The 18922-nt window shown below is 40.7% G+C and overlaps 1 protein-coding gene across 5 annotated transcripts in view; it reads right to left on the bottom strand.

Moving 5' to 3' along the window:
- LOC110533645 (vacuole membrane protein 1) overlaps positions 1-18922 on the bottom strand; it is a 102789-nt gene that overhangs the window by 16383 nt on the left and 67484 nt on the right. For 4 of the 5 annotated variants that reach the window (XM_021618060.2, XM_021618056.2, XM_021618055.2 and 1 more), the window contains 3 exons: positions 16979-17059; positions 16393-16509; positions 13564-13625 (listed from right to left, as the gene is read on the bottom strand). In XM_021618060.2, the coding sequence (XP_021473735.1) occupies positions 13564-13625; positions 16393-16509; positions 16979-17059 (260 nt within the window). The remainder of the gene's footprint in view (positions 1-13563; positions 13626-16392; positions 16510-16978; positions 17060-18922) is intronic. The other variant, XM_021618059.2, reaches the window with a different exon arrangement.

The following is an 18922-nucleotide window of genomic DNA, read 5'->3' as shown; positions in this document are numbered from 1 at the left end:
CACATAAGCTTTCTGAAGGACATAGCCACAATGACTCAAACCGTATGGACAACTCAGACTTAGACCAGAAATGCCGTAGTCTTGCACTGAATCAGTGTCTGAAACTATACAATATAATCATCATCATCAAGAACCCTTTCATTCCCACATGTCATCTCATGTGATCTGGCTGTTGTGTTGAATAGCTGGCATAACCCACCAGTCTCACCACTACTCCAGCTTAAATGCACAGCCGTACTGCTAGGCAGATGACACACAGCTCTATTTACCAATCAGACCCAGGGACCAAGCTACCCTTCACACGTGTCTTGCTGAGATCAAATGTTGGATGTGTAACACATTTCTCCAGCTCAATGATAGGAAATCAGAGGTTTCCATGTTTTATTTGGCCCCCACCTTGCTAGAACCCAGATTGTAGATAACCTTGGTAATCTGTCCACCAAAGTAAAGCTTACGTTCATAAGCCTTGGCGTTTTCTTTGACCCTGACCTAAACCTCGAGCTGCATGTGAAAAAGGTTGTCCAGTCCTGCTTTTATCATCTAAGAAATATAGCAAAAGTCAAATATTTTACTTCAGTCACTGATCTAGAGAAAGTTATATATGCTTTATTTCCTAGCGCCTATATTACTGTAATTCTTTGTATACACGCCTCAATCAGAAACCACCCCACCTACAGTTAGTTCAAAATGCTGCAGCTCGGCTTTTAACAGGCACCCGAAAATGTAACCATGACACCTATTTCAGCTTCTCCACACTGGCTACAAGTCACTTTTAAAAAACATTTTATGAATGACGTTTAAGCCTAGGCTTGGTTTAGCCCCGTCCTATATCTCAGATCCTTTATCTCCCTACGAGCCAGGACGCAGCCGGAGATCCTCTGGCAGGGCGCTGTGGACCATTCTAGGCTGGAGATCAGGCTGCTTCTTCTCTTTCCTCTCCATTTCCCCTTCCTCCTGTCTTTGATAGTACTTTTATTTTGATGTTGAAGCACTTTGTTACTTATATTGAAAAGCTTTATACAAATAAAGTTATTATCATTATTACTGCAGACATCAAACATCCCTTTAGGCTGGGGCTGGGGTGGAATTAATACAGTATCTAATCACTGAGCTCTCATTACTGACGCTCATCAAGCATGATTAACACAGGAAACCATACAACCTCTCCAGTTCCAATAAATAACTTACAATGATGTGTGTTTTCCTCTGGAATCCCAACCACACTGACTAGTCTTTTATCAGAGATAACAAGAGAGGGAAGTAAAGGGGGATGGTAACAAAGAAACGTGCTGATGATCTGATTACACCAGCAGAGTCATTGTGACTTGGGGGGTGTCATGATGAGTCTGGTGTGCCAAGCAGCTGTGGGACATCATATCATACAGGAAGTAGCATGATAAGCTCTATCCACTGTGATTCTTATATGAATGGTTTGGCAACACTAAACAGGGATAGGATGTGATGAAAGATTATTTATGGTTGTGGTGTGCTGGCACTCTTACCAAGAGATCAAAAATGTTGGTCTTTATTTATGATTGCTCTAGACTTCAATCAAAAGCTAAATGAGATGAGAGAGGGGCACATTCTGATCCACCATGACAACCATGACAGGAAAAGCATTCTCTTTTGATGAGGAGACATCATCATAAGTCATCAAATATAATATACCGGTGGCTTCAGTCTTATCAGGACCACCACATCATATAAAAGCTTTCTATTATGATTTAACAATATATTAAAAAAATATTGAGATGTGTTGTATGCCAAGAGCAAGTTCTGAAAGCAAAATGGATGATATACGATCAAGACTATCCTACCAACAGGGCATTAAAAACTGCGATATCTTATGTTTCACCGAATTTTGGATGAACAACGACACGGATAATATAGAGCTGGCGGGATTTTCCATGCACCGGCAGGACAGAGAAGCTACGTCTGGTAAGACGAGGGGCGGGGGTGTGTGTCTATTTGTCAATAACAGCTGGTGTGCAATGTCTAATATTAAAGAAGTCTCGAGGTATTGCTCGCCTGAGGCAGAGTAGCTTATGATAAGCTGTAGACCGCACTATCTACCAAGAGAGTTCTCATCTATATTATTCGTAGCGGCCTATTTACCATCACAAATCGTCGCTGGCACTAAGACCGCACTCAACCAGCTATATATCCAAAAGCAAACAAGAAAATACTCATCCAGAAGCGGCGCTCCTAGTGGCCGGGGACTTTAATGCAGGCAAACTCAAATCAGTTTTACCACATTTCTGCCAGCATGTCATGTGCAACCAGAGGGGAAAAAATCTAGACCACCTTTACTCCACACACAGAGACATGTACAAACCTCTCCCACCATTTGGCAAATCTGACCATGATTCTATCCTCAGAAATCCTGCTTAAAGGAAAAACTAAAGCAGGAAGCAATGGTGTAAAGTACTTAAGTAAAAATACTTTAAAGTACTACTTAAGTAGTTTTTGGGACATCTGTACTTTACTATTTATATTTTTGCCAACTTTTACTTCACTACATTCCTAAAGAAAATAATGTACTTTTTACTCCATACATTTTCCCTGACACCCAAAAGTACTCATTACATTTTGATAGGAAAATTGTCCAATTCACACACTTATCAAGAGAACATCCCTGGTCATCCCTATTGCCTCTGATCTGGCAGACTCACTAAACATAAATTATTTGTTTGTAAATTATGTCTGTGTTGGAATGTGCCCCTGGCTATCCTTCAAAAAAAAATATATATGCGCTTATATACGGAATTTGAAATGGTTTATACTTTTACTTTTGATACTTAAGTACATTTTAGAAGTTCCATTTGCTTTTGATACTTAAGTACATTTAAAACCAAAAACGTAAACTTTTTTTACTCAAGTAGTATTTTACTGGGTGACTTTCACTTTTACTTGAGTCATTTCCTATTAAATGTATCTTTACTTTTACTCAAGTATGACAAATTTGTTATTTTTCCACCACTGGCAGGAAGTACCAGTGACTTGCTCAATAGAGAAGTGGCCAGATGACACGGATGCTACGCTACAGGACTGTTTTGTTAGCACAGACTGGAAGACATATCTTGCATTACTCATCTCATATGTATATACTGTATTCTATATAAAAGTAAAGAAACAATGTATACGAAATGCTTCAGTCTGGTTTTAGACCCCATCATAGCACTGAGACTGCACTCTTGAAGGTGGTAAATGGCATCAGACCGAGGCTCTGCATCTGTCCTCGTGCTTCTAGACCTTAGTGCTGCTTTTGATACCATCGATCACCATATTCTTTTGGAGAGATTGGAAACTCAAATTGGTCTACACGGAAAGGTTCTGGCCTGGTTTAGATCTTAACTGTCGGAAAGATATCAGTTTGTCTCTGTGAATGGTTTGTCCTCTGACAAATCAACTGTAAATTTCGGTGTTCCTCAAGGTTCCGATTTAGGACCACTATTGTTTTCACTATATATTTTACCTCTTGGGGATGTCATTCGAAAACATAATGTTAACTTTCACTGCTATGCGGATGACACACAGCTGTACATTTCAATGAAACATGGTGAAGCCCCAAAATTGCCCTCGCTAGAAGCATGTGTTTCAGACATAAGAAAGTGGATGGCTGCAAACTTTCTACTTTTAAACTCGGACAAAACAGATATGCTTGTTCTAGGTCCCAAGAAACAAAGAGATCTTCTGTTGAATCTGACAATTAATCTTAATGGTTGTACAGTCGTCTCAAATAAAACTGTGAAGGACCTCGGCGTTACTCTGGACCCTGATCTCTCTTTTGAAGAACATATGACAGCTTTTTTCCATCTACGTAACATTGCAAAAATCAGAAACTTTCTGTCCAAAAATGATGCAGAAAAATGAATCCATGCTTTTGTCACTTCTAGGTTAGACTACTGCAATGCTCTACTTTCCGGCTACCCGGATAAAGCACTAAATAAACGTCAGTTAGTGCTAAGTACGGCTGCTAGAATCCTGACTAGAACCAAAAATTTGATCATATTACTCCAGTGCTAGCCTCCCTACACTGGCTTCCTGTCAAGGCAAGGGCTGATTTCAAGGTTTTACTGCTAACCTACAAAGCATTACATGGGCTTGCTCCTACGTATCTCTCTGATATGGTCCTGCCGTACATACCTACACGTACGCTACGGTCACAAGACGCAGGCCTCCTAATTGTCCCTAGAATTTCTAAGAAAACAGCTGGAGGCAGGGCTTTCTCCTATAGAGCTCCATTTTTATGGAATGGTCTGCCTACCCATGTGAGAGACGCAAACTCGGTCTCAACTTTTAAGTCTTTACTGAAGACTCATCTCTTCAGTGGGTCATATGATTGAGTGTAGTCTGGCCCAGGAGTGTGAAGGTGAACGGAAAGGCTCTGGAGCAACGAACCGCCCTTGCTGTCTCTACCTGGCCGGTTCCCCTCTTTCCATTGGGATTCTCTGCCTCTAACCCTATTACAGGGGCTGAGTCACTGGCTTACTAGGGCTCTTTCATACCGTCCCTAGGACGGGTGCGTCACTTGAGAGGGTTGAGTCACTGATGTGATCTTCCTGTCTGGGTTGGCGCCCCCCCTTGGGTTGTGCCGTGGCGGAGATCTTTGTGGGCTATACTCGGCCTCGTCTCAGGACGGTAAGTTGGTGGTTGAGGATATTCCTCTAGTGGTGTGGGGGCTGTGCTTTGGCAAAGTGGGTGGGGTTATATCCTTCCTGTTTGGCCCTGTCCGGGGGTGTCATCGGATGGGGCCACAGTGTCTCCTGACCCCTCCTGTCTCAGCCTCCAGTATTTATGCTGCAGTAGTTTATGTGTCGGGGGGCTAGGGTCAGTTTGTTATATCTGGAGTACTTCTCCTGTCCTATCCAGTGTCCTGTGTGAATTTTAAGTATGCTCTCTCTAATTTTCTCTTTCTCTCTTTCTTTCTCTCTCTCGGAGGACCTGAGCCCTCGGACCATGCCTCAGGACTACCTGACATGATGACTCCTTGCTGTCCCCAGTCCACCTGACCGTGCTGCTGCTCCAGTTTCAACTGTTCTGCCTGTGATTATTATTATTTGACCATGCTGGTCATTTATGAACATTTGAACATCTTGGCCATGTTCTGTTATAATCTCCACCCGGCACAGCCAGAAGAGGACTGGCCACCCCACATAGCCTGGTTCCTCTCTAGGTTTCTTCCTAGGTTTTGGCCTTTCTAGGGAGTTTTTCCTAGCCACCGTGCTTCTACACCTGCATTGCTTGCTGTTATGGGTTTTAGGCTGGGTTTCTGTATAGCACTTTGAGATATCAGCTGATGTACGAAGGGCTACATAAATACATTTGATTTGATTTGATATACTATTCTACAGTATCTTAGTCACTTAATGTTTACATATCTGGAATTACTCATCTCATATGTATATACTGTTTTCTATACTATTCTGTGGTATCTCATTCACTTAATAATGTTTACATATCTTGCAATACTCATGTACAGTTGAAGTCAGAAGTTTACACACTTAGGTTGGAGTCATTAAAACTTGTTTTTCAACTACTCCACAAATTAGTTGTTAACAAACTATAGTTTTGGCAAGTCGGTTAGGACATCTACTTTGTGCATGACACAAGTAATTTTTCCAACAACGGATTACAGACAGATTATTTCACATGTAATTCACTGTATCACAATTCCAGTGGGCCAGAAGTTTACATACACTAAGTTGACTGTGCCTTTAAACAGCTTGAAAAATTCCAGAAAATTATGTCATGGCTTTAGAAGCTTCTGATAGGCTAATTGACTAAATTTGAGTCAATCGGAGGTGTACCTGTGGATGTATTTCAAGGCCTACCTTCAAACTCAGTGCCTCTTTGCTTGACATCATGGGATTTTTTTTTTTAAAGACCTCAGACAAAAATTGTAGACCTCCACAAGTCTGGTTCATCCTTGGGAGCAATTTCCAAATGCCTGAAGGTACCACGTTCATCTGTACAAACAATAGTAAACACCATGGGACCACACAGCCGTCATACCGCTCAGGAAGGAGACGCATTCTGTCTCCTAGAGAAGAACGTACTTTGGTGCGAAAAGTGCAAATCAATCCCAGAACAACAGCAAAGGACCTTGTGAAGAAGCTGGAGGAGACAGGTACAAAAGTATCTACATCCACAGTAAAACGAGTCCTATATCGACATAACCTGAAAGGCTGCTCAGCAAGGAAGAAACCACTGCTCCAAAACCACCTTAAAAAACCCAGACTACGGTTTGCAACTGCACATGGGGACAAAGATTGTACTTTTTGGAGAAATGTCCTCTGGTCTGATGAAACAAAAATAGAACTGTTTTGCCATAATGACCATTGTTATGTTTGGAGGAAAAAGGGGAGGCTTGCAAGCCGAAGAACACCATCCCAACCGTGAAGCACAGGGGTGGCAGCGTCATGTTGTGGGGGTGCTTTGCCGCAGGAGGGACTGGTGCACTTCACAAAATCGATGGCATCATGAGGCAGGAAAATTAGGTGGATATATTGAAGCAACATCTCAAGACATCAGTCAGGAAGTTCAAGCTTGGTCGCAAATGTGTCTTCCAAATGGAGAATGACCCCAAGCATACTTCCAAAGTTGTGGCAAAATGGCTTAAGGACAACAAAGTCAAGGTATTGGAGTGGCCATCATAAAACCCTGACCTCAATCCCTTAGAAAATTTGTGGGCGGAACTGAAAAAGCGTGAGTGAGCAAGGGGGCCTACAAACCTGACTCAGTTACACCAGCTCTGTCAGGAGGAATGGGCCAAAATTCACCCAACTCATTGTTGGAAGCTTGTGGAAGGCTACCCAAAACATTTGACCCAAGTTAAACAATTGAAAGGCAATACTACCAAATACTAATTGAGTGTATGTAAACTTCTGACCCACTGGGAATGTGATGAAAGAAATAAAAGCTGTAATAAATCACTCTCTACTATTATTCTGACATTTCACATTCTTAAAATAAAGTGGTGATCCTAACTGACCTAAGACAGGAATTTTTACTAGGAATAAATGTCAGGAATTGTGAAACACTGAGTTTAAATGTATTGGCTAAGGTGTATGTAAACTTCCGACTTCAACTGTATACTGTACTTTAGTCCATTCCGCTCTGACATAGCTCGTCCATATGTATATAGTCTTAATTCATTCCTACTTAGATTTGTGTGTATTGGGTATGTGTTGTGTAATTGGTTAGATATTGCTTGTCAGATATTACTGCACTGTCGGAGCTGGAAGCACAAGTATTTTGCTGCACTCGCAATAACATCGGCTAATCACGTGTATGAGTCCACTAAAATTTGATTTGATTTGAATATGTTCCCAGGCTTCATCCAATGGCTTTGAGGAGTATACCGCCTCAGTCACTGGCTTCATCAATAAGTGCATCGACGACGTCGTCTCCACAGTCACCGTACATACATATCCCAACCAGAAGCCAGGGATTACAGGCAACATCTGCATCGAGCTAAAGTCTAGAGCTGCTGCTTTCAAGGAGCGGGACACTAATCCGCTATGCCCTCAGACGAACCATCAAACAGGCAAAGCTTCAATATAGGATTAAGATTTAATCCTACTACACGCTCGACAGATGTGTAAAGGCTTGAAAACTATTACGGACTACAAAGGGAAACCCACCCGTGAGCTACTCGGTGACGCGAGCATACCAGACGAGCGAAATGCCTTTTATGCCCGCATCGAGGCAAGCAGCACTGAAGCATGCATCAGATCACCAGCTGTTCCAAACGACTGTGTGATAATGGCCAACATTCACAAAGCCGCGGGCCCAGACGGATTACCAGGACGTGTACTCAAAGTATACGCGGACCAACTGGCAAGTGTCTTCACTGACATTTTCAACCTCTCCCTGACCGAGTCTGTATTACCTACGTGTTTCAAGCAGACCATCATGGTCCCTGTGCCCAAGGTAGCGAAGGTAACCTGTCTAAATGATTACCGCCCCGTAGCATTCACGTCGGTAGCATGAAGTGCTTTGAAAGGCTGGTCATGTCTCACTTCACCAGCATCATCCTGGATACCCTAGACCCACTCCAATTTGAATATTGCCCCAACACATCCACAGATGACTCAATCTCAATCACACTTCACACAGCCATTTCCCACCTGGACAAAAGGAACACTTATGTGAGAATGCTGTTCATTGACTACAGCTCAGCGTTCAACGCCATAGTGCCCACAAAGCTCATCACTAAGGACCCTGGGACTAAACACCTCCCTCTGCAACTGGATCCTGGACTTCCTGACAGGCCGCCCCCAGGTGGTAAGGGTAGGCAACAACACATCTGCCACACTGATCCTCAACACTTGGGCCCCTCAGGGGTGTGCGCTTATTCCCCTCCTGTATTCCCTGTTCACCCACGACTGCGTGGCCAAACACGACTCCAACACAATCATTAAGTTTGCTGACGACACAACAGTGTCTGATTACCTGATTACCGAAAACGATGAGACAGCCTATTGGGAAGAGGTCAGAGACCTGGCAGTGTGGTGCCAGGACAACAACCTCTACCTCAATGTGAGCAAGACAAAGGAGCTGATCGTGGACTACAGGAAAAGGTGGGCCAAACAGGCCCCGATTCACATCGACGGGGAGGTAGTGGAGCGGGTTGAGAATTTGAAGTTACTTGGTGTTCACATCACCAACTAACTATCATGGTCTAAACACACCAACACAGTCATGAAGAAGGCATGACAACACATTTTCCCCCTCAGGAGACTGAAAAGATTTGGCATGGGCAGATCCTCCAAAATTTCTACAGCTGCACCATCGAGAGCATCCTGACCGATTGTATCACCGCCTGGTATGGCAACTGCTCAGCTACAGAGGGTAGTGCGTACGGCCCAGTACATCACTGCGGCCAAGCTTCCTGCCATCCAGGACCTATATACTAGGCGGTGTCAGAGGAAGGCCCAAAATATTGTTAAAGACTCCAGTCACCCGTCATAGACTGTTCTCTCTGCTCCCGCACGGCAAGCGGTACCGGAGCACCAAGTCTCGGACCAAAAGGCTCCTTAACAGCTTCTACCCCTAAGCCATAAGACTGCTGAACAACTAATCAAATGGCCACCCGGACTATTTACATTGACACCCCACCATTTGTTTTTACACTGCTGCTACTCTCTGTTTATTATCTATGCAAGTCACTTTACCCCTACCTACATGTACAAATTACCTTGACTAACCTGTACCCCCGCACATCGACTCGGTACCGGTAATCCTGGTATATAGCCTCGTTATTGATATTTTATTTTGTTACTTTCGATCATTTTTCACTTTAGTTTATTTGGTAAATATTTTTTTAACTCTTTCTTGAACTGTATTGTTGGTTAAGGGCTTGTAAGTCAGCATTTCACAGTCCTGTTGTATTCGGCGCATGTGACAAATAAAGTTTGATTTGATTTACATCTCCTTTCAACTGGGTTTCATACCTGACATCTTGACCAAAAACTTGTATTTTCTTATAATTTCGAATATTGATTAAATATATGTTTTCAAAATGACCTAAAGGTCCAGGGAATATAAATTGTGTTGGTGAGAAATGATACTGTGTCTCATAAAAGGTCAAGCTATGACTTGTGATAGGGGAATTTACAGCATATTATGGTTATTTTAAAGTTGTGTGCCAGAGGTTCCTCCTCTGTGCTCAATAGCTGCCCATTGTTCAGCAGATGTTCAGATGGACTCAAATGAAAAGGGCACATCCTCAAATCTACTGGGCAAAACTGTCTGTCTGACTCTGAGCCACACAGTTTAGGCTATTCTAGTGCCAATAAGATTTATACAACAGCTTTCTGATACATTGACATGTGAACGGACTGAACAACAGAGAAATGGATCTTTACAAGTTGAGAATAGTCCAACAACACGTGCTTAAACATTTGCTTTTAAATGTCTCTTTCCCAGTGCTGTAATTGTTTGCCATTTTTCTCTAAGTGAGGTTAAAAGGGCATTGACTTAAATGTATCTGTGAAGTTATCATAAATGGCTAACCTGACTGACTGACAAGAAGAGGGAAATGAATCTACTCTCTCATATCATGTGAGAGTGAAATCATCGCAAGTCCAACGGTCAATTCATTCAAGGAATGCCATGACTTTACGCTTTCACTCCTCTTTCCATTTGAGACAGACATGGTATAGTCATCTTTTTGCAATTACATTGTAAAAGATTGCAGATGAAACAAAACAATATAACAACAATGAGGAAACTGAGGAAAAGAGAGGAAAAGATGGTGTAAATATGGTGGGATCGTTAAATGAAACAATTTCAATAAACAAATAATGGCTTTGATTTATTTCAGAACTTTCAATAAGAATAAACTAGAACAAATTTGATCTAATAAAACTTGAAAAGTCGTCTGTTATTTCACCCCACTCCAACATATACTGTACATTTTGAAAAGTGTTTTTAAAGAATTTCGAATAAGATTTGTAAGCACAGCAATGATTTGCAATGACGCAATACAGTCAATATTTGTTTGTTTGAGTAAATGAAAAACAATTAGTTAAATATTGACAGCTATCAACAGAGCTGCACAGAGAATATCTGTCTGAAGATTATACAATATGAATACTAAAGGTTAAAAAACATGTCTGTCTGAAGAATATACAATATGAATACTAAAGGTTAAAAAACATGTCTGTCTGAAGAATATACAATATGAATACTAAAGGTTAAAAAACATGTCTGTCTGAAGAATATACCATATGAATACTAAAGGTTAAAAAACATGTCTGTCTGAAGAATATACCATATGAATACTAAAGGTTAAAAAAACATGTCACAACAACGTTAACAGTCAAGTTATGAACCTTGTACTATAAAACTGGCTATACAGGAAAGCCGTTGGGGCCTGTAAGAGCAGTTTTCTCAATAATTTCAACAGAAACTAGAGTAAATATTAAAACATCATTTACTAAGAGGTCTCTTTTTATGAGCTGTGTATAGATAAATATGTGAGAAACGGTGGTTGTGATACACGCACAGGGAGAACAGAGATATCACCAGATATCATCTTCCATTCCTGTGTCTGGACATCACTAAAACCATAACGGTCTGATATGTTAAAAAAATGATTACCGACAACACAGACAACACTTTTACAGGAGATTATAACTACCAGAATTCTACCGTCCTTAACTGTACCACTGCTTACTGCGAACAACCAACATAATCTGAGCATTGTCACTGAAAGAATGGTATTCAAGACATATAAAACTGAAAAAATCCACTTCAAAAAGAAGATGATTTAGCATTGATTGCAAGTGTAAAAAAAATAAAAAGATTAAATGGAAAGAGAAAAGGAACTCTGGTGGACAATAAATAGGCCAAAACAAGCAATGAAAAGGTTCATGAATGGAAATGTGGACAGGCAGCAAAGGGGTTAAGTAAAAGTGGCAATAGGCATGGGTAGGTAGTTAAAGAGTTAATATTAAAGGGTTACAAGTAAAGGTGTGGTTAGTCCGGTAAAGGGTTAATAATAGTGAAGGTGTGTGAGGTGGAAATGTGACAGAGCCATTGCTGGATGGCAGTTTCTGTGTGAAAGCCTCACTATCAGGCAACTCTCAAGGTGGATGGGCCTCAGTCAGGAAGGAAGTTGACGGTTAACAGGTTGTAAAAAAGGGGGAAACGGTGAGTTTGTGACTTGCAGTGAAACTTTCCATTCACCTCTGATGTGTCACTCTGTATTTCTGTGGCTCAATGACGATCAGTCCCCCATGGACTGAAACTATCATAACGCTATCTATCCATCATTACACACACACAAACACACAACTATAAAATGTTTATATGATTCATACGATAATTAAATGAATAGCTTATATTGAAATAAATTAATTTGAAAAGGGTATGAACAGCAATGCTGAAAACTACTCAAACCCTCACAATGCTATCTATCCATCATTATAAACATACACACACACACACACACACACACACACACACACACACACACACACACAAATGGCTATAAAATGTTCATATGATTCATATGATGATGAAATAAATAGCCTATATTCAAATACATTAATTTGAAAAGCATGTGAACAACAATGCTGAAAACCGTTCATGAATGATAAAACTCTCTGAACCCTTGTGAATGACCAAACAGCTTTAACTAAAATTGCCCGTTTGTCTGTTAACTCGATTTGGGAATAATCTTTCAACAAATTAGAGAAAAAAATGAAGCCTTTTATTAAAACCAGCTCTAAATAAAGCCACCAAAGTATTCATTCTTGAAACAAAGAAAAGAGCGATGAAAGAAACTGCTGGCAAGGATGAGAGCTGATGCAATCTCACAGTCTGATTTCAGCACGGCCAAGTGTGTGTGTGGGGGTGTGTGCGTGTGTGTGTGTCAGGTGCCAATTTAACACCATCCCAACCTGCTACACACACACACACACAATGATCCTGGCCATGACAACTCTACAAAGGCAACAGGTTGCTTCCCCCTATACCTGGTCAGCAGGCAGCCCCATATACAGGCCAGGGTAATACATTTTTCACACCATTGTGTCGACTTAACCCGTAATGTGCTGGCTCAGATATTACTATGCTGGCCAAATGAAAGATCCTATGTTGTTTCTTTCAGCACTGTTCCAACAATTCTGGTGGATACATAACCATGTCAGTGCAGCATGGATCAGTAGTGTGAGGCAGGGTGGGCGGGTGTGAAGCCTCTATTAGCAGCAGGCTTAGTTGGGAGGCCAGACCACAGGGTCCCAGGGCTGGTGACAGTGACGTCTGACTGGACATCAGATCAGTCAGGGAGGGTGACACCAAGCCATCAGTGGTGGGCGAAGGATGGAAAAAGGACATGGCAGTTGTCGCGCCATTCTTTAAGGCACGTGTGAAATGTCTTTATCCCGTAGATATCAACAAACCCCGTTCCGCTTGAGTGCCATATGACACCAAATGAATAGCACACAATCAGTCTGTTTAAGGTCACCATGGCAAAGCAGTGCCACATCATAACAGGACCAAGATTTGAATGTAGATTTCAACCAGACCGCATGCCAGAGACAGTTCATCCTAACCTGAGAAACAATCTTACATAGAATGTCCATATTCATAGCCATCCACACCAAGTGGCAGAGCATGGCCATCATCAGCATCCAGACTAGGTAACAGACTGAGGGGTATCTCTTACAAGAGCAGCGTCAATACCATACATATTCTACTGTATAATCACCACCCTTCCAGGGTCTGTCAAATGAAGAACATGTATTCCATGCAACACAGCATGTTCCAGTTCCCCATGATTAATTCATGCTAACATTTTGGTAAGAGACCTGAGTTACATTCAGAACAAAGTTAGAATGGATTTTTCCTAAAAAGGGCACAAACGACCTCAAAATGTCACACTTGAAGCGCTCTCAACCGTCATGTTCCAAATGAACCCTTTAATGTGGGATACTACCCCTGTCATTGTCCTCCTCCATCCTGTGACACAAACACTCATGCAAGCAAGCACACACACACATTTCCATTTCATCAGGATGTCCAATGTTACTTAGTGGCTAGGTTACTCACCCGATCAGAGACACCATCTGCTCCACTATGTGGCTGCTGAAGGTTATGATCACAAACAGTTTCTGTGAGGAAGAAAGAGAGAGACAATCAGTCAGTCTGTGGGTCTTGAGGTCATGGGGGGTACAGACAGGCCCAGCCACGGCAGTACACTCATGGTTTGATCAGTAATACCCCCTCTGCTGGACCCCCTGTAGTCAACCAACACCACATTTGGTGCCTGACAGGCGGTCAGCCCAAAACCAGCCATGAAGTGGCCCTTCAAGGCCGGGAACAAAAGTCAGAGGCCCTATGACACATTTGAACCAACGCACAGACACTCAGGTCAAGAAATGAGTCTACACAGGCAGGCTGTCTTCAGGGGGTGAGGATGAGGGAGGGTGTGGGGTTACAGCTGATACAGATAACAGTTGAAGAGGGGGATGGGAGGAGGAGTAGGAGGTGGAGAGGAGTATTGAGGGGATGGGGGGGGATCAGGAGGAGATGTGTCACTCCTCTCAGACAGACGTTTATAACAGTAAAGGGGTTTGTTTTGTTCCTGTCCAGTCTAATTCCTGCTTACTCATTGCCTCAGACTGGACACAGGAGACAGGGGGGTGGGGGGTTGGCCATTACGGCTCAATCAGACCCTATTAGGGGGCTCATTACGTCTCTGTTTACCGTTCAGTTACTGTTCAGCCACCCACTGAGCAGGAAACCAGGAAGCACTGGGTCTGGGAGAGGCCAAAATGGATGCCACTGCCCATAACAAAGACCAAGTCTAACAAATATGTTTTTGTCCTTTTTGGACTCATGAAAACCTGGTAGGGAAGTGCACAGGTTGAACATGATGATACTACCCCATTGTGCCACTCATATAGGGAATCAACACTGGAGTGGGTTCTCATAATAGCAATGTGCATGTCTGTTGAAACCCCTTGAAACACAGAGCCCATAACTAAACTAGTAGGAATGTGGAAGTCAGGGAGGCTATCATAAAGGAGATGACTTCTCTCCTATTGTTTAGGCCAGACTGTGTGTCACGGGTACTGAAGGTAAATGAAAATACCAGAAACTGAGCTTTTACTGTCCACTTCTTAAATGGAAGGACATTTACTCATGTCTCCGCTCAGCTAAACCTAACGGAGCCATTTCAAAATGTTACAGATATATTATAATTAATGGACATTTTTGTAGGGGCTGTTACATTTTAGTTAGGGCAAATCAAGTCTGACTTTTTAAAGTGGAAATTACAAACTTTAGAACCATTTTTAAACATTGAATACACTGCAAGTTTGCATAAAAACAGTAATCAAATCAAAACCTAGCTAGTAAACATCACCACAAAGGACCGTCAGAAAACCAGATCCAGTTTAGAGAATGACAGGGTCAAGCGTTGTGAAAAGGTCTGGATCCTCGGGGACTCATGTGCCATTGTTAACAGGAACAGATTGTTATTGTGAACCTGAATTTACCACCTGATCTGCAGGTACAGTACAACCCAGTTATACAGCTCTCAAACCCCCCTAGTGCATTGTTCCCCTGCTTTGGCACACAAGGGAGAATGTTCACCTGTTCCCCATTACAGTCTATCATATTGCCCCTTCATTCCCTCTCTTTCATGACAAGTTCAACAACTATACATCTCTGTGACTCACAGTACAGTACAGTATACTGTCAACATAAAACTACAAAGAAGTGCCATCTAATAGAATATAATTTTCTGCATTCTTTCCAGACTTAACACAATGGGGGGAAAGAACAGGAGAAGCTGAGAGAACAGGGGTTTGTTCAGAATGTTCAGATTTAACTGTATTGTTTACAGAGGACGTGATCTGTCAGGTATAGAGCATTGTGTCAGCTATATTCATTACATTTCTATCTGCAACACAGGATGTTTCATCTCACTGAATACATCCCAGGCTGACCCCAGCCAGTTATGATGGTGAGCCTGGTTTCGTTTCCAGTCAGTTTGGTGTATCATTGTAAAGCTTGCCCTGGCCGTGTCAGGCAGGTAGGGGACAGTGACACACCTCTGATTCTGCCTGGCTGTGGAGCCACAGTCATCGGCCCAAGGGACACTAGGCCTAATTGACTCTATGATGCTGCTGCCCACGCCACTCTCTGTGTCATCACAGGCAGTGTTTATCTACAATAGGGTTTGATCTATGGACACCACCCCACACCCACCACTCACTGCTTGCGCATCTACAGAAAGTGAACTTAACATTACTAGTAAGATAATAAATCCTAATAAGTCAGCTTACTCCATTGGTGTTTCATTTTATTTTTATAAAATACTTTCTAGAAGAGTTAGAAAGTCTAATCCATTAAGCATACAGACACTACCATGGCACAAAGTGGATTAAGTCCTTAATCCTTGCATGCATGGGAAAACTGATTCAACTTTGACACAATAACCATCACTGTATACTTCTTTACAGTACAGATTCCCCTTTCAGTACAGAAAAAACTCAAGTGATTCAAATATCTTCTCCCTACTAAAGTACGCATCTCTGAGCGCAGCATCTTCTTTCACAAAATGGACGACCGACTCTTGCTTTCACTGGCCAAAATGGCCTCCTTACACTCTCAGTTGAGTACAGTACAGGAGGATCCCTCCTCATCCTCTTCATGGTTTTACTATCATGTCTGACATATTCATATTCAAAATAAACAGAAGCCTTGATCTATCAATTCTATAAGAAAAAAGGTTGCTTTGTCAAAATGTTATATCAAACTACAGACCTTAATAAGTAGCCTCTTTGACAGAACAAAAACATACATAAGAAAAGTGAGCTCTGTGTGCAAGACATCGATGTAAAAATGTGTGCTTGTATACAGTAAACTCACCTGAATGTGCATTTTGATTATGGCTTTCCCAATTAGTGTTGCTCCAAAAAAGGTCCAAAAGGGAACAAGGAAATGGCCACATGTTATACCTGCCAGGTCAAACAATGGATTTGGGATCTGGACAAACAGATAATATGTATTAAATATAAGAAATTAATATGAACAACTGACAACAATTATAGAGAAAACAACTTTATTCTATAGAAAAGTGCAGGGACCCAATATACTTCAATATGCTTCAATATACTTCAATATACTTCAGTATGCTTCAGTACAAACACTTTTGTTCAATGTTCCTATGTTTGAGGTGTTTAGCACTTACTGGAGGTATCTTACAGATTAGTAATACAATGACTGAAATCTACAGAATATACTTAGCTTTATATTTATCTTTATTAATAATCTGTTCTGTCTTCTGGTTTGAGAATCAGCAGTTCACTTTAAATAGACAGACAGTTTCATGATGCATAGAATTGCTCTTTTAAGGCTTGAATTTAACTTGAAGTCACTTTCTAGTATTTTCTATCATTAATGGGGGTGATTAAAATGTTTCAACAGAATACAGTTAATATATGATTTCACTTACAGAGGCACAGGCGAGAATTCCAAAGAATCCAACTCTCTGAACCATTTTCTGCACTGCTAGTTTTGCTCTGGTGGCAAAGTCCTGAAAAGGAGCATAAATAATGGCAAATATTTAACTGATCATTCTATACAGACCATGTAATTTTTATTCGCATTTCATCATAGCAATGTAATGTATGAATCTTTAAATGAGTAACATATTATGTTCATTTGAGCAGACTCAATTATTTCGCAGCAGTGAACACCTAAAGCTATTTTTGCAATCAATAACCTTTTCAATAATCTATGGTGATTAAAGATAGAAGGATGATCTCCGACCCATTTTAAATATCTCACAGATGAACACATAGTAGTAACATTACTAAAAATACTTCCAAAACATTGTTCATTCTATAATTTATCTGGGAACTTGTATCATTAGGAAAAATGTTTCAAAATTGTTTGAGGCTTGTCGACAAGAAGCGAATCTTAAAATAAATCGGAGATGATCCTTGCAAAATCAATACAAATCAAAGTGATCCAATAAAAACTATTGAGTTACAGTCTAAGGAATTCCATTATTAAAAAATGTCGTTATTTATAATTGATCCTCTCTAAGGAAATATCGTTGTGGTGTGTGCTGAAAGTCATTTGTGAGTTGTAATGCATTTCTGTATTTGAAATGATAAATAAATTAGACTAAAACAGGCTCGTGGAAGTTTGAGACTTAACATTACTGTTAGTAAAATGTGAGATTATGGAGCAAGATTTTAAGACTATAGAAAATATACTTACTGTAGGTTTAGGACAAACAGGTGTCTTTTTTTATCATCTCTTCTCATTTATATTTTGTATTTGTAACACACTGACCATGAATATAAAGACAAGAAGGATGCTGGCATTTTATATGTACAAATATATCAGAGAGCAGATGATTGATTAACGAATAATATGGTTTATATCAAGTAAACCTATTTCTCTAAGAAGTAAGTGTACAATTAACATATTGAATAGTGGCAACATGACATCTTTCTATTTATTTAAAAGAATATTGTGACATGCTTTACAGATTTTTCCAAGTCACTATTATCTAAATATTTATTTTCCTTCATATATCAATATTTCTTTTAACCAAAAAAGTGTTCTAAGCCCTGCAAAAGTGCTGCACAGAGTCAATTGTCCTGTCAGTTGTCTAATTGGAACAATCACCCTCTGCAAACTCATCCAAACACCTTTTATACTGGGATATTATATATTCACATCCACTAACTGGCTGTTTTCAATCCAATATCATTGGGAATGTGAGGGCAAGACTAGACTTCATGGTCATTCCAATGACTCACAGATTCTTAGTAATTCTGCAGCCTTTTCCCCGCCATCTCTCCTGACAACTCAACAAAAGGCTCTTTTCAAAGCAATGACATGGATTTTTCCTCAATATACCTATGCTGGGAAGATGAGGGTTAAACTAGTTGATGTAGTTAAAAATATTTCTGGGAACTGTGACAGAAGGATGGCGGAATTATCCTGGAATGATTATGGTAAATTGGTCCTACTTCTGATGATTGTATTAGAATGCCACTAGAGATAACACTACAAATTGTATGCATGTGCTGATGTGTTTATTTTGTCTTGATTTTAGGCAAATTATTATGTTTTACAGATATTTAACTATGGCAATGCTGTAAGGTTGGTATATACATTTAAGGGGAATCATTTTTTAAAATGTAAATTCAATCTAAAAACACACTGGGGCTAATTTGTGAAATCATGTTGAGGGTATTGTCTATTTATATGTATAGATTTGTATTTAATATTGCAAAATGTATATCCAGACTTTTATTGACTGGACTCCAAAAATCTATTCTGTAGATATTGATTGCTCCATGACTGAAACTTTGATATGAAGTCTTGATGTGTTTAAATATGTGTGTGTTTAAGTGCATATCTAACACATTATCCCTTT

This window comes from Oncorhynchus mykiss, chromosome 10, assembly GCF_013265735.2.
Source record: "Oncorhynchus mykiss isolate Arlee chromosome 10, USDA_OmykA_1.1, whole genome shotgun sequence".
In the NCBI taxonomy this organism is placed as follows: Eukaryota; Metazoa; Chordata; class Actinopteri; order Salmoniformes; family Salmonidae; genus Oncorhynchus; species Oncorhynchus mykiss.
Note: the sequence above shows the minus strand (reverse complement) of the source record. Positions and strands in the feature narration are given on the sequence as shown.